Raw genomic sequence first — 12,899 nt, 5'->3', positions numbered from 1 at the left:
CTATAGAAACAAAGTTTTGAACGTCTAGCGACTATTTTTTTACAACCATAATATTTGTGCTCATATATAAATTACCTAACCAGAGTACAACATTTTGATAACTGAGCGTTACAGAAAAGACAAAGAGCACCTATTTTCAATGTCTCTTCACTATGTGCTATTCGATATGAATTTTTGAAATCAAGGGAAAATTATGCTCAATTTTGAATAGTAGCTTACAAAACCCTCTATTCGGTCTGTAGTTTCAACACGCTGTGGGGTATTTCCAGCCACATGATGTATATTGTGTGTAACTAATTTTTTATTTTTTTTCTGTGTTGAGTGATTGGGATGATAGAGTGCCATGTGCTAATAAACTCCGATTCCTCACTTTTGAGCTTCATTATTATCCGCATCCAAGTGGTAAAGAACCTTCTGCTTCATATTTTATATGAGTTTTCAGTGGTGGCATAGGCACACATAAACATTGAAAGATGTAGGAACTTAGAGGGCACAGATTTAACTCGGCTATTTAATAAAACCACCATATTTTTAACGGCTTTTTATCTTAAAACTCTTTGTGTTATCAACTTTTACGCTATTTCTTTCGTACATCAAATTGGTTTTTTTTTTCTTTAATATTATATTTTATTCTTTATTACTGTATCATCAATGGATTGCGCCTCCCCACCTATGGATTCTTCTAATATTCATGAAAATATGTACGCATTGCAATATGACTTGAAATGTTCTTTGAAGAACAGCTTCTTATTCTTTTAGTTATTTTTCAAGCCATGCTACCTTACTTTCTTGGGTTGATCAGATTCGAAAACTGTGCACACCAGAAAAGGTATATTGGTGTGATGGAAGTGAAAAGGAGTACAATACTTTGTGCGATAAATTAGTGAATTCGGGTACTTTTGTTCGATTAAATCCAGCCATTCGGCCCAACTGTTTCGTTGCAAGAACAGACGAACGCGACACTAGTCGCCCAGATGAAAAGGCCATATTGAGCAGTCGAAATCAATCCGATGTCGGCCCTACCAATTCATGGATGCACCCTGAGGAATTAAAGCCCAAACTTGAAAGCTTATTTAGAGGCTGCATGCGAGGAAGGACTATGTATGTGATTCCTTTTTGTATGGGGCCTCTTAAATCACCCTACTCTAGAATTGGCGTTGAAATCACCGATTCTCCCTACGTAGTAGTTAATATGAGAATCGTTACACGCATTGGTAAAGAGGTGCTATCTCAGCTTTCTACCAATGACTCGTTTATACCGTGTATTCACTCTGTCGGATACCCGCTGGTCTCGAGCCAACATGAGGATGTGCCATGGCCGTGCAATCCAGACAAACTGATTGTGGCCCATTTTATTGAAGAACCATCCATTTGGTCTTATGGCTCTGGATTTGGTGGAAACGCGATGCTTTCTAAACGTTCATTGGGTCTTAGAATCGCTTCTTATATGGGAACCAAGAAACCAAGCTGGCTCACTACTCATTGCAGTATTTTGAGTTTAACCTCTCCTGAGGGGAAGAAATTCTATCTTGCTAATGGGTTTTTGACGGGAACATCCAAAACGAATATAGCTTTTTTGGTCTCAAATCTTCCAGGATGGACACAAAAGTGTATTAGCGACGAAATTTCGTGGATGAATGTTGGAGAAGATGGCAAGCTTTATGCGATAAATCCAGAGAATGGCTTCTTTGGCGTGGCTACGGGCACAAACGATTTTACTAATCGCTCAATGATGGATGCCATGCAATCCAATACAATTTTTACCAATGTTGCCGTAACTCCAGATGGCGATGTGTGGTGGGAAGGGAAGACGAAGGATATTCCTGCCAAACTTATTGATTGGAGAGGCAATGAGTGGACGCCGGATTGCGGCCGAAAGGCGGCACATCCAAATTCTCGGTACACGATACCCGCGGCTCAGTGCCCAATTATTGATCCTGAGTGGGACAATCCCAATGGCGTCCCGATTTCTGCATTTTTGTTTGCGCATCGCCGAGCTACTACAGTTCCCGTGGTATACGAAGCCTTCTCCTGGAATCACGGAGTCTTTATGGCTTCAACGTTGTCTGTTGATGCCTACGTCACCAGAGATAGACTGGTTCCTGCTCATAGGGACGCATTTTCAATGACTTCGTTCTGTGGTACAGACATCAACAAGTATCTATCACAATGGCTTGAATACCGAAGGTACCTTGGGTATTCGAGTCCGCGTATATTTTCAGTAAACTGGTTCATTGAGGATACCTCCGCGTTCTCTTTTGGTGAATCTGGTACATATTCTTCGAAAAATAAGTATTTGTGGCCAGGATATGACGAGAACATTAGGATTTTGAAATGGATTTGCGAGCGCATTGATGGCAGCATGGACGCTCATCGTACAGCCATAGGGTATGTGCCGCTGCCTCGATCCTTGGATCTCACCGGGTTATCTATATCTTTCGACAACTTGCAACAGCTACTCCGAGTCTGCCCAGAATCTTGGATGCAGGAGGTTCAAAGCATTAAAGAATATTTTGGAACGTTTGGTCCGAATTTTCCGCAGGAACTTATGAACCAGCTGAATCAGCTTGAAAAGAGGCTTGATTTCGCCGAAGGAAAGCCATTCACACACAACGAAAAGCTGTTGAAATGGGTCGATGAGATTACTAGTTTGTGCAGGCCGGCTAAGGTTTATTGGTGCACAGGGACCACAGCCGAATACGATTATTTGTGTTCACAGCTCGTTGAATCTCGAACTTTCATTCCGCTTAATTCGAAAATGCGACCCAACTCTTACTTGGCTCGATCTGACCCGCGAGATGTCTCGAGAATTGACGAAAGACTGTTCGTATGTTCCAAGGATGAATCTTTGGCAGGCCTTACAAATAATTGGGCAGATCCAGGACAAATGAAAAAAAGGCTCGAAAAATTATTTGATGGCTGTATGGAGGGTAGAACCCTATATGTTATTCCTTTCTGCATGGGGCCTCTATCCTCTCCATATTCTAAGTTTGGGGTCGAGATTACGGATTCTGCATACGTTGTAGTAAACATGCATATTATGTCCCATATAGGAATCAAGGTGCTTACTTCTATGGGCGATGCGCCGTTTGTACGTTGTTTGCATTCGGTGGGTGTGCCTCTGAAGCCGGGACAGGTGGACGTTCCTTGGCCGTGCAATCCGGACAACACGGTTATTGCGCACTTCCCGGACGAGCCGATGGTTATTTCGTATGGGTCTGGGTACGGAGGCAACGCGTTGCTTGGGAAGAAGTGCTACGCGCTTCGCATTGCATCGGTGCTGGCTCGAAAGGAGGGCTGGTTGGCGGAGCATATGTTGATACTTGGCATTACTTCGCCGGAAGGGAAGAAGTACTATATAGGTGCCGCGTTTCCGAGCACGTGTGGGAAGACCAATTTGGCGATGTTGGTACCTACGTTACCAGGGTGGACGGCTCGATGCGTGGGCGACGACATCGCGTGGATGCACATAGGGAATGATGGGCAACTGCGAGCGATCAACCCTGAGGCAGGGTTTTTCGGCGTGGCGCCGGGCACGTCGGAGCTGTCGAATCCGTCGGCGATGCGTACGATACAGAAGAACACGATATTTACGAATGTGGCACTGACGCCGGACGGAGACGTATGGTGGGAGGGCATGACAAAACAAATACCGGAGGTATTGACGGATTGGACGGGGAACACGTGGACGCCGGACTGTGGTCGAAAGGCGGCGCACCCGAATTCTCGATATACGGCGCCGGCGTATCAATGTCCTGTGATAGATCCTGAATGGGAGAACCCCAACGGGGTGCCCATTTCCGCTATTGTGTTTGGCAGCCGTAGAAGCACTTTGATGCCTCTTGTCACCGAGGCCTTTTCGTGGCAACATGGCATCTTTATGGGTTCGACAACATGCATTGATGACGACGGTTCCCAAGGGGAGCAAGGGCGGATACAACGGGATCCGTTCGCGATGTTGCCGTTCTGCGGCTACAACATGGGTGATTACTTTAACCACTGGCTACATTTCCGAAAGAACCTGGGCTACAACTCGCCGAAGATATACCACGTTAATTGGTTTTTGAGAAATGAAAAGGGTCAATTGCTATGGCCTGGATTTGGGGAAAATTCTCGTGTGCTGAAATGGATTTGCGAGCGTATCGGCAGAAATCCAACTGGAAAAGCAGTCAAAACGCCTGTTGGGTATATTCCAGTACCGGGCGCACTCGACTTAAATGGGATTGATATGGCAGCTGAGACGTTGAATCAACTATTTCATATTGACGTTGAGATGTGGAAAAAGGAGTGTGCGCAACTTCGAGAATTTTATAAGAAGTTCGGCAGTCACATGCCCGAAATAATTTACCAGGAGTTAAAAGGACTAGAAAACCGACTTAGCGTGACGGATTCAGTATGCACCTCGACCAACAGGCACCTTCTTGCCTGGGTCGAAGAAATTCAACGGCTATGCAACCCCAGCAGAGTGCACTGGTGTACCGGAACGGAAGCCGAGTACCAGGAGTTGTGCGCTTCTATGGTGGCGAGCGGTACTCTGATTAAGCTGAACGAGAGGATTCGGCCCAATTGTTATCTCGCCCGCTCCGATCCCAGAGACGTGGCAAGGGTCGAAAGTAAAACGTTTATCTGCAGTGCGAAGGAAGAAGACGCAGGTCCGACTAACAATTGGCTTGCTCCAGACGTGATGAAGAAAAGGCTGAACGGGTTGTTAGAGGGTTGCATGGAAGGAAGAACCATGTATGTGATACCTTTTTGTATGGGGCCAGTAGGATCTCCGTATTCTAAGTATGGCGTTCAAATTACTGATTCGCCATACGTCGTTGCGAACATGAAGATTATGACTCGAATAGGGACGAAGATACTTAACCTCATAACTGAGGATCAATTTTATCTCCGTTGTTTGCACTCAGTGGGGATGCCTCTGAAGCCGGGACAGGCGGACATTCCTTGGCCGTGCAATCCGGACAACACGGTTATTGCGCACTTCCCGGACGAGCCGATGGTTATTTCGTATGGGTCTGGGTACGGAGGCAACGCGTTGCTTGGGAAGAAGTGCTACGCGCTTCGCATTGCATCGGTGCTGGCTCGAAAGGAGGGCTGGTTGGCGGAGCATATGTTGATACTTGGCATTACTTCGCCGGAAGGGAAGAAGTACTATATCTGTGCCGCGTTTCCGAGCGCGTGTGGGAAGACCAATTTGGCGATGTTGGTACCTACGTTACCAGGGTGGACGGTTCGGTGCGTGGGCGACGACATCGCGTGGATGCACATAGGGAATGATGGGCAACTGCGAGCGATCAACCCTGAGGCAGGGTTTTTCGGCGTGGCGCCGGGCACGTCGGAGCTGTCGAATCCGTCGGCGATGCGTACGATACAGAAGAACACGATATTTACGAATGTGGCACTGACGCCGGACGGAGACGTATGGTGGGAGGGCATGACAAAACAAATACCGGAGGTATTGACGGATTGGACGGGGAACACGTGGACGCCGGACTGTGGTCGAAAGGCGGCGCACCCGAATTCTCGATATACGGCGCCGGCGTATCAATGTCCTGTGATAGATCCTGAATGGGAGAACCCCAACGGGGTGCCTATTTGCGCGCTGCTATTCGGAGGGCGTCGCGAGCACCTTTTACCGTTGATTATGGAAGCTTATATTTGGGAACAGGGCGTGCTGATGGCATCCGTTATTTCGAGTGAGCAGACGGCAGCGGCGGAGGGAACGCAGGGACAAATCCGACGGGATCCGTTCGCGATGTTGCCGTTCTGCGGCTACAACATGGGTGACTACTTCAATCATTGGGTTGACTTCCGGAAGAACCTTGGGTACTTGAGTCCGAAGATATTTTACGTAAATTGGTTCCGTAAGGAGGGGGATTCCTATTTATGGCCTGGATTTGGGGAAAATTCTCGTGTGCTGAAATGGATTTGCGAGCGAGTGGACGGGGTTGGCAAGGCTAGGGCGACGCCTATAGGGTACATGCCCACGCATGATGCGCTTGATTTGGGTGGGTTGGACGTGTCCATCGAGACCATTCACAAGTTGACATATGTGGACGAGCAGGCTTGGTTGAAGGAGATACCGAGTATCCGAAGTTTCTTTGCTAAGTTTTCGGACCGCCTACCTAAGGCGTTTACGGAGATTTTAGACAATTTGGAACTGAGGTTGAAGAGAGCTACGGAGGCGCCGACGGCCGATCCGAAGTTGTTGGCGTGGGTTGAAGAAGTCCAGCGATTGTGCGAGCCGGCTAGGGTGGTGTGGTGCAATGGGACGGCGGAGGAATACAATGAGTTGTGTGACTTGCTGGTTTCGTCTGGTACATTTACGAGGCTGAACGAAAAGCTGCGCCCGCATTCTTTCTTAGCGAGGACGAACCCGTTGGATGCTAGAAGGGAGGTCGAGCGCAATTATCTTTGCACCCCGAACCGCGACGAGGCAGGGCCTGGGAACATTTGGGCGGATCCCAACGAAACCAAGCAGAAGTTGAGACAGCTTTTCAAGGGTTCTATGCGAGGGCGTACTATGTACGTGGTACCGTTTACGCTTGGACCGTGGGGTTCGACACATTGTCGAACTTGCGTTCAAATTACGGATTCTCCTTACGCTGTGGCGAACGTGCACCTTTTGACTCGCATGGGAACGCCGGTGTTGGACAGCATTACTGGACTCAAGCAGTACATTCAGGTGGTGCACTCGATGGGAAGGCCGTTGATTCGCGATGACGGGGTGGCGGTTCCGGATGTGAGTTGGCCGTGTGACTTGAATAACCGCTTGATAGCGCATTTTCCGCAGGAGATGAGTTGTTGGTCTTATGGCTCCAACTTTGGTTCGAACGCGTTGCCGACGCGCATATCTGTGGGGCTGCGAATATCGTCTGCGATGGGGTACAAGGAGGGTTGGTTTGCCGAGAGAATGGCCATTTTGTCGATTACGTCGCCGAATGGTCCGAAGCACCACGTTGCGTTCGCAGCGCCCAGAGGTTGCGGTAAGACGAACGTCGCGATGCTTGTTCCCGTTATTCCTGGTTGGACGGTGAGGTGTCTTTCTGATGAGCTCGCGTGGCTGTACGTTGGAGAGGACAACCGTCTTTGGGCGATAAATCCGGAGACGGGGTTGTTTGATGGGGCCATGTCCAAGTCGTATTCGACAAACAAGTCGGCGATGACTACGGTGAAGAAGAACTCCATTTTCATAAACACCGCGATGACTCTCGATGGTGATGTGTGGTGGGAGGGCATGACGCCTGAGCCTCCTTCCGAGCTGATTGATTGGACTGGGAACAGGTGGAACCCTAGTTTTGATACGCCCGCAGCTCATCCGAACGCTCGATATACGACGCACCTGTCGAATTGTCCGGTTGTGGATCCGGACTGGAACAATCCCAACGGAGTTCCTATTTCCGCGATTATATTTGGAAATCGAAGGTCGTCAGTTCTTCCTTGGGCCTGCGAGGCGCCTTCTTGGGAGCGCGGAGTGTTTTACGGTTCGATTCTTTCTTCTGAGTTTTCCGAGATTCGGCAGTCAGACCCCTCGTCGATTGGGATTAGGGACGAGAACAACCCGAACGTGCTGCGACAGCCGTTCGCTATGTATGGACACACAGGTTACAACATTTGCGATTACTTCAGCCACTGGCTATCTCTAAGGAAGCACTTGGGGTACAGCGTGCCCAAGATATTCTTCGTCAATTGGTTCCGCAAGTCCTCGGCGTCGGGGAAGATATTGTGGCCGGGGTTCAACGAGAATTCTCGGATTTTGAAATGGATTTATCAGCGGATTACCAACGAGGTGAACGCCACGAAGACGCCGATTGGTTTCGTGCCCAGTTCTTCAAGTCTCGACTTACGTGGTTTGGACATTTCCTTCGGGGACGTGCACCAGGGGCTGAAGGTGGACGAAGAGGAGCTCAGGTCTGAAGTGTCGAACATTGAGGCGTTGTACAAGAAGCTTGGGAGTCGAATGCCGAGTGGTTTGTGGACGGAGCTCAATTATCTGAAGTCAGATTTGAGGATGAAGGTTTAATGTGCGCTGAGAGCGCGTCGCGCGGCATGATTTAGATCTGGGCTAGCATTGGTTTTGTGTAGGAGGTGTGTGTGTACAGTATCTAAAAAAATGCCCGATTTTCAAGTTTGTTTTTTGGCGGCTCGGTTGTGGGTGGGTGCGTGGGTGGTTTTTATTTTGTTTTGGTGGGGAGCGTTGGGTGCGGTGTGGGCGTGAGAGGGTGACGGAGGTGGGCGGGGGGTTGTCCGGTGTTTTTTTGTAATGCGGGGGGTTTTTTCGGAGTTGAAAGAGGTTATTTTTTTTTGTGGGCAGCGAGTTGTGAGTTTGGCAGAGAGTGGGTTGAGTTGTTTGTTTGGCAGAACATCATTGGCGAGTGAGATGTTGTTTTGGTTGCGGAGTTTGGTGGTCAGAGGGGTTGGCGAGGCGAGGTGCGGAGGGGGGTTGAGAGGTGGGCGTTACGGAGAGGTGAGAGGGTGGTGGTGGGAGAGAGGGGGGTACGTCGGAGGGGTGAGGGTGTGTTTTTTTTTTGTACGTGTACTGAGTGTGTTACGTTTGGGGAGAGTGTAGCGCGCGGCGTGGGTTTTGCGCAGTGAGGAGCGGCGATTTGGTGAGGGAGAAGTGGAGGTTGTTGGGGAGTGGTGGCGGTCGTGATTTGGTGAGGGAGCAGTTGAGGTTGGTGGAGGGTCGGCCGAGGAGCAGGGGTTTGAGGTTTGACTTGGTGATGTTGATATTGCGAGTGATGGGTTCGTTGGAGGGGGGGGAGGGTGAGGTGGGGGAGTTGGAGTGGTTGCTGGAGTTGGCGGAGGAGAGCGCGAGGCGGTGTGCGGGGAGCGAGAGGTTTCGGAGCGAGGTGGAGAGGAGAGCGAGGGTTGAATTGAGTGAGGAGGAGAGGGAGGAGGTTCGGGTTCGTTTGGCGGAGTTTAGGAGGGACGTGGAGGTGGGTTTGAGCAAGGATTTGGGGTTATTGAGGAGGTATGCGCAGTATTTGTTGTTGGCGGGTCGGTTGGAGGAGGTGGTTGAGGTGCTTGGGAGGGCGTTGAGGGTGGCGAGGTCGGTTGGTTGTTTTTTGAGGGCTAGGAGGTGTCATTTTGAGGGGGGGGATTTGGAGGGGGCGATTCGTCTGTACGAGGAGTCGATTGAGCATTGCCCGGACAATACAGAGTCGTACACGAATTTGGCAGTTTTGGCGTATTACGACGCGGACGAGGAGATGGTTGGTCGACTGAGGGAGAAGGTGGGGGAGGAGTGTGGGAGAGGGGAGAGAGAGCGGGTGGGAGTTGCGTTGAATTATTTGAGGAGGGCGATTAGCCAGGATAGGACGGGGAGGAACGAGGTGGCTCACTATCAGTTGGCGTACATTAGTGAAGAGGAGTTAGGCGATTTGAACCGCGCTAGATTTCACTACGCGCGCGCGTTGGAGATTAATCCGGAGCACGTGGAGAGTCACACGGCGCTGGGGTCGTTGTTGATGGAGGAGAATTTGTGCGACCAGGCGTTGTACCATTACAGGCGGGCGAGAGAGATTGCGCCGGACCAAGTTTTGGTTCGTCAGAATTTGGCGTCGTGCTACAGCATGAGGGGGAACGTGGAATTTGCGGTGAGGGAGATGGACGCGGCGATCAGACTGGACCCGACGCAGCCCCAGTCGCATTTTATGTTGGGTGAGATATTGGCTCGTCATGGCGACTGGGAGGCCGCGATTGGGGGGTTCGAGAGGTCTCTCGAGCTTGCCGAGGCGCATCCGGAGCACCGGTTCGACCGCGCGAAATGCGCGAATAGCCTGCTGGCGTGTTATCAGAGACAGGCGATGAAGTTGGTAGAGAAGGGTTCTTTGGCAAGTGAATATTGCGAGGCGGCCGAGTATTTGCGACGCGCGATTGAGCTGTCCAATCCATCTGACCACGTCCTGGTTTGCTCTTTCCTGGTGAACAGAGCGTACTGCTGCATGAAGGGCGGCATGGTCGAGGAGGCGCTGGGCTCCCTGCGGCGGTTGGTCGATTACGCGAAGCGCAACGACTCTTTCGATTTTTTGAGTTATTACCGCGAGCTGAAACAAGAGAACGCCTCGAAGCTGGTTACCGAGCAGAAAGAAGCTCATCTCCTCTGTCTGCAGAGGCTCAAACTTGTTCTATCCTGCGCTTCCGCCGATGAGCCGCTCTTGACTGACATCGAGCGCCAGCTCCTCGAATCGAAGGTGTCGGAAGCCCACTACAACCTCGCATTTTGCCTGTTTCACTTAGGTGACGTCCTCGGAGCCGTTCGCGAGCTATCTCACGCGGCGCGACATTCCGGCACCACTTCCTGCTACGTCGCCCAGGGAGGGGACCCCGGACCGGAGTCCGCGCGGTCCTCGTCTCGACTCTCCCCCGCCAACGACCACACGACGACGCTCGATCAAGCGCTCTCGTCAATTCCCGAGCCGAGGCGGGCAATCCTGGAGTCCAAGCTCTCCGAACTCGCCTCGAAATTCCGCGACAAGACTTGGTCCGACTTCGACCTCCTCGAGGAAGAACCTCTGGCCCTGGCGCCCACCGCCGTCCGGAAGGCCAAGACGAAGCGCCGCAAGAAAAAAAAGTACATACGTCAACTATTTCTAAAAAAAAAAAATAAGGCCTCTTTCGCACAAAAATGAAAGGGCGCCGTTGATGACCCCTGTTTAAGTACTTTTTACTCGCCCTCCATTTTTGTGAATTTAGGACTTGGCGGAACCGCTGCTTTTTTTTCTCTTTTTTTTTTCTCTTTTTTTTTTTTTTTTTCGTTTATCCTAGACGCGGGTCTTTTTTCCTAGGGCGCGGAGGCGCCGTGACCAACTCGTCGACCCTGAGAATCATTTCTGCCGCTTCTGCCGCAGATTTCAAGACCTGGCTCTTCAGCTTGAACGACTCCAAGACGCCCAGCTTTTCAACGTCCGCGATCTCCCCGCCGTTGCTCATGCTCAGCCCCGCCGTGGTATCTCCGTTATAGTGCGCGGCTCTCAGCTTGGAGACGAGTTCACCGGAGTCATACCCCGCGTTGTCGGCGATGATGGTTGGAATCATTCTCAGAGCGGTCGCGAATGACTCGATGGCCATGGCCTTTTTTCCTGGAGTCTTCTTCGCCAACTCCTCGACTGCGTTCGCCATGACCATTTCGCTACACCCGGCACCCAGTACCACGCGATGGTCGTTTGCAGCCGTGTGGGCCAGCACGCAGAGGGCGTCGTGCAGGGATCGCTCGGCCTCGTCTAAAATTTGCTTGGTTCCGCCCCGCAGGACAATAGTGCACGCCTCGCTCTTCTTGACGCCGGAAAATCGGATAACTTTGTCTTCTCCTATCATGATTTCTTCGATTGAGTCGCAATATCCTAGCTTGGCCTCGCTCGGGGAATCGAACGTCGAGACGATCTCTCCCCCGGTGACTAGAGCCAGTCTCTCCACACCCTCGAAGTCGGCGTGCTCTATGGCCATAATCCCGTGGTCCGCGAAGTACTGCTCCGGCAAATTGTAGATCAGCTGCCGATTGATAAAGCAATTGATGTTGTGGTCTCTAATTTTTTTGCATTTTTCAAGCATTCGATCCCGCTCGGCATTCTCTATCTTAGCTAGCTGTTCGGTGCTGTCTACTTTCAAACTGGACCCGAATATCTTTATTTTGTCGGTGTCCATCGGGGTGTTGGCTATCAAAATTTTCGCCTTTTCTATCCTCTTCGGCTGTCCAACGCCAATCTTCTTTTCCAAAATAAATCCCTCGTCCAAAAACGACTTGGCCAGCGACTCTCCGGGCTTCTTGATCACGTGGATCATCTCGAGGTCCGTCGATCCGTTGAGGCGCATGACGGCCTGCACCGCCATCTCAGCGAACATTTCCTTGTATGTTCCTCCCAGCACCTTGGAGCTCAGCGTCGTTCGAGCGATGTTCATCAAATCGCGCTTGAATCGCTCTAGAGAGAGAGAGTTCAGGAAGTGCCAGTTAGCGAAATTCATGCAAGCCTCTAGCGGTCTCGAACGGCCATCGACAAAACTCGCGCGTACCTGGATCCTTGCTGTTGTCCTTCGCCGAGGCCTCGAGTGCTTCGTGAGCCACCTGAGTAGCGATTCTCCAGCCTTGCAGAGCGAGGCGCAGCGAAACCAACTTTTAGTATGGACAGCAGAAAGGAAAAAAAAAAGGGGACGTCGATCGGAATCGAACCGCCGTCACTGTACCTGCAATAATCGTTTGTGGGTGAATCTTTTGTGTGCACAATCTCTCTGCCTCTCTCAGCAACTCGGCGCAAAATATGGTAACGCTTGTTGTGCCATCTCCGACCTCGGTGTCCTGCGTCTTCGCGATGTCTATGAGCACCTTTGCTGCGGGGTTGCTTGTGTTGATAGATTTCAGAATGGTCGCGCCGTCGTTGGTCACGGACACTTCCCCCTGCTGGCCAGACGAAACTAGAATTTTGTGCTGCATCAAAAAAGTTAATTTCCCTTCTAATCGCCTCCCCCACCTTCGAAGCGCCTCTTCGCTCTCATACCATCCCCTTCGGCCCCAGGGTACTCTTCACAAGGTCGCCCATGGCTATCGCGCCCACGAAAAACGTCTTTAGCCGACCAAGAGATCAAACCGAAAAGAAAAAAAATTAGACACGTTCATCAAACCTCTCAGCTGCAGAGCTTCGTAAACTCTTTTCCTCAAATGCACCCCATTCGACGGCTCCTTCAACCTCGTTCTGCCACGCACCATTCTAGCACCATCTCCCTTCTCTTCCGATGCCATCTGGTTGAACAGACGGAACTGCTGTAGGCTTTCATTGCCCTCATTCAAAGAGGGGATATTCATCACGACAGATGACAGTATCTCCTTTGTTAGAACAGAAACAATTGGGTAACTTTGTCAGCACTTTTCTGTTCAGCCTTTTTTTTTTTTTTTTTTGCGC

General features: G+C 50.6%; 2 protein-coding genes across 3 annotated transcripts; one reads left to right on the top strand and one right to left on the bottom strand.

Annotated features, from left to right (window-relative positions):
* The first annotated feature begins 623 nt into the window (after positions 1 to 623).
* On the top strand, positions 624 to 8,131 carry LOC126325537 (uncharacterized). 2 transcript variants are annotated; one of them, XM_049995247.1, is made up of 2 exons: positions 624 to 701; positions 772 to 8,131. In XM_049995247.1, the coding sequence occupies exons 1-2, from the start codon at positions 652 to 654 to the stop codon at positions 8,024 to 8,026; spliced, it is 7,305 nt and encodes a 2,434-aa protein (XP_049851204.1). In that variant the 5' UTR covers positions 624 to 651; the 3' UTR covers positions 8,027 to 8,131. The 2 variants fall into 2 exon arrangements, with proteins under 2 accessions (XP_049851204.1, XP_049851203.1); XM_049995246.1 differs by having other exon boundaries at positions 629 to 701; positions 760 to 8,131.
* Positions 8,132 to 9,326: 1,195 nt separating this feature from the next.
* Positions 9,327 to 12,840, bottom strand: LOC126325536 (T-complex protein 1 subunit beta-like). Its single transcript, XM_049995245.1, has 5 exons — positions 12,704 to 12,840; positions 12,498 to 12,563; positions 12,187 to 12,427; positions 12,016 to 12,087; positions 9,327 to 11,924 (listed from the first exon to the last, which is right to left on the bottom strand). Exons 1-5 carry the CDS (start codon positions 12,800 to 12,802, stop codon positions 10,765 to 10,767), a joined length of 1,638 nt encoding a protein of 545 aa, XP_049851202.1. The 5' UTR covers positions 12,803 to 12,840; the 3' UTR covers positions 9,327 to 10,764.
* Between the last annotated feature and the right edge of the window lie 59 nt (positions 12,841 to 12,899).

The sequence above is a fragment of the Schistocerca gregaria genome, unplaced genomic scaffold (assembly GCF_023897955.1).
Source record: "Schistocerca gregaria isolate iqSchGreg1 unplaced genomic scaffold, iqSchGreg1.2 ptg000925l, whole genome shotgun sequence".
NCBI lineage: Eukaryota > Metazoa > Arthropoda > Insecta > Orthoptera > Acrididae > Schistocerca > Schistocerca gregaria.
Note: the sequence above shows the minus strand (reverse complement) of the source record. Positions and strands in the feature narration are given on the sequence as shown.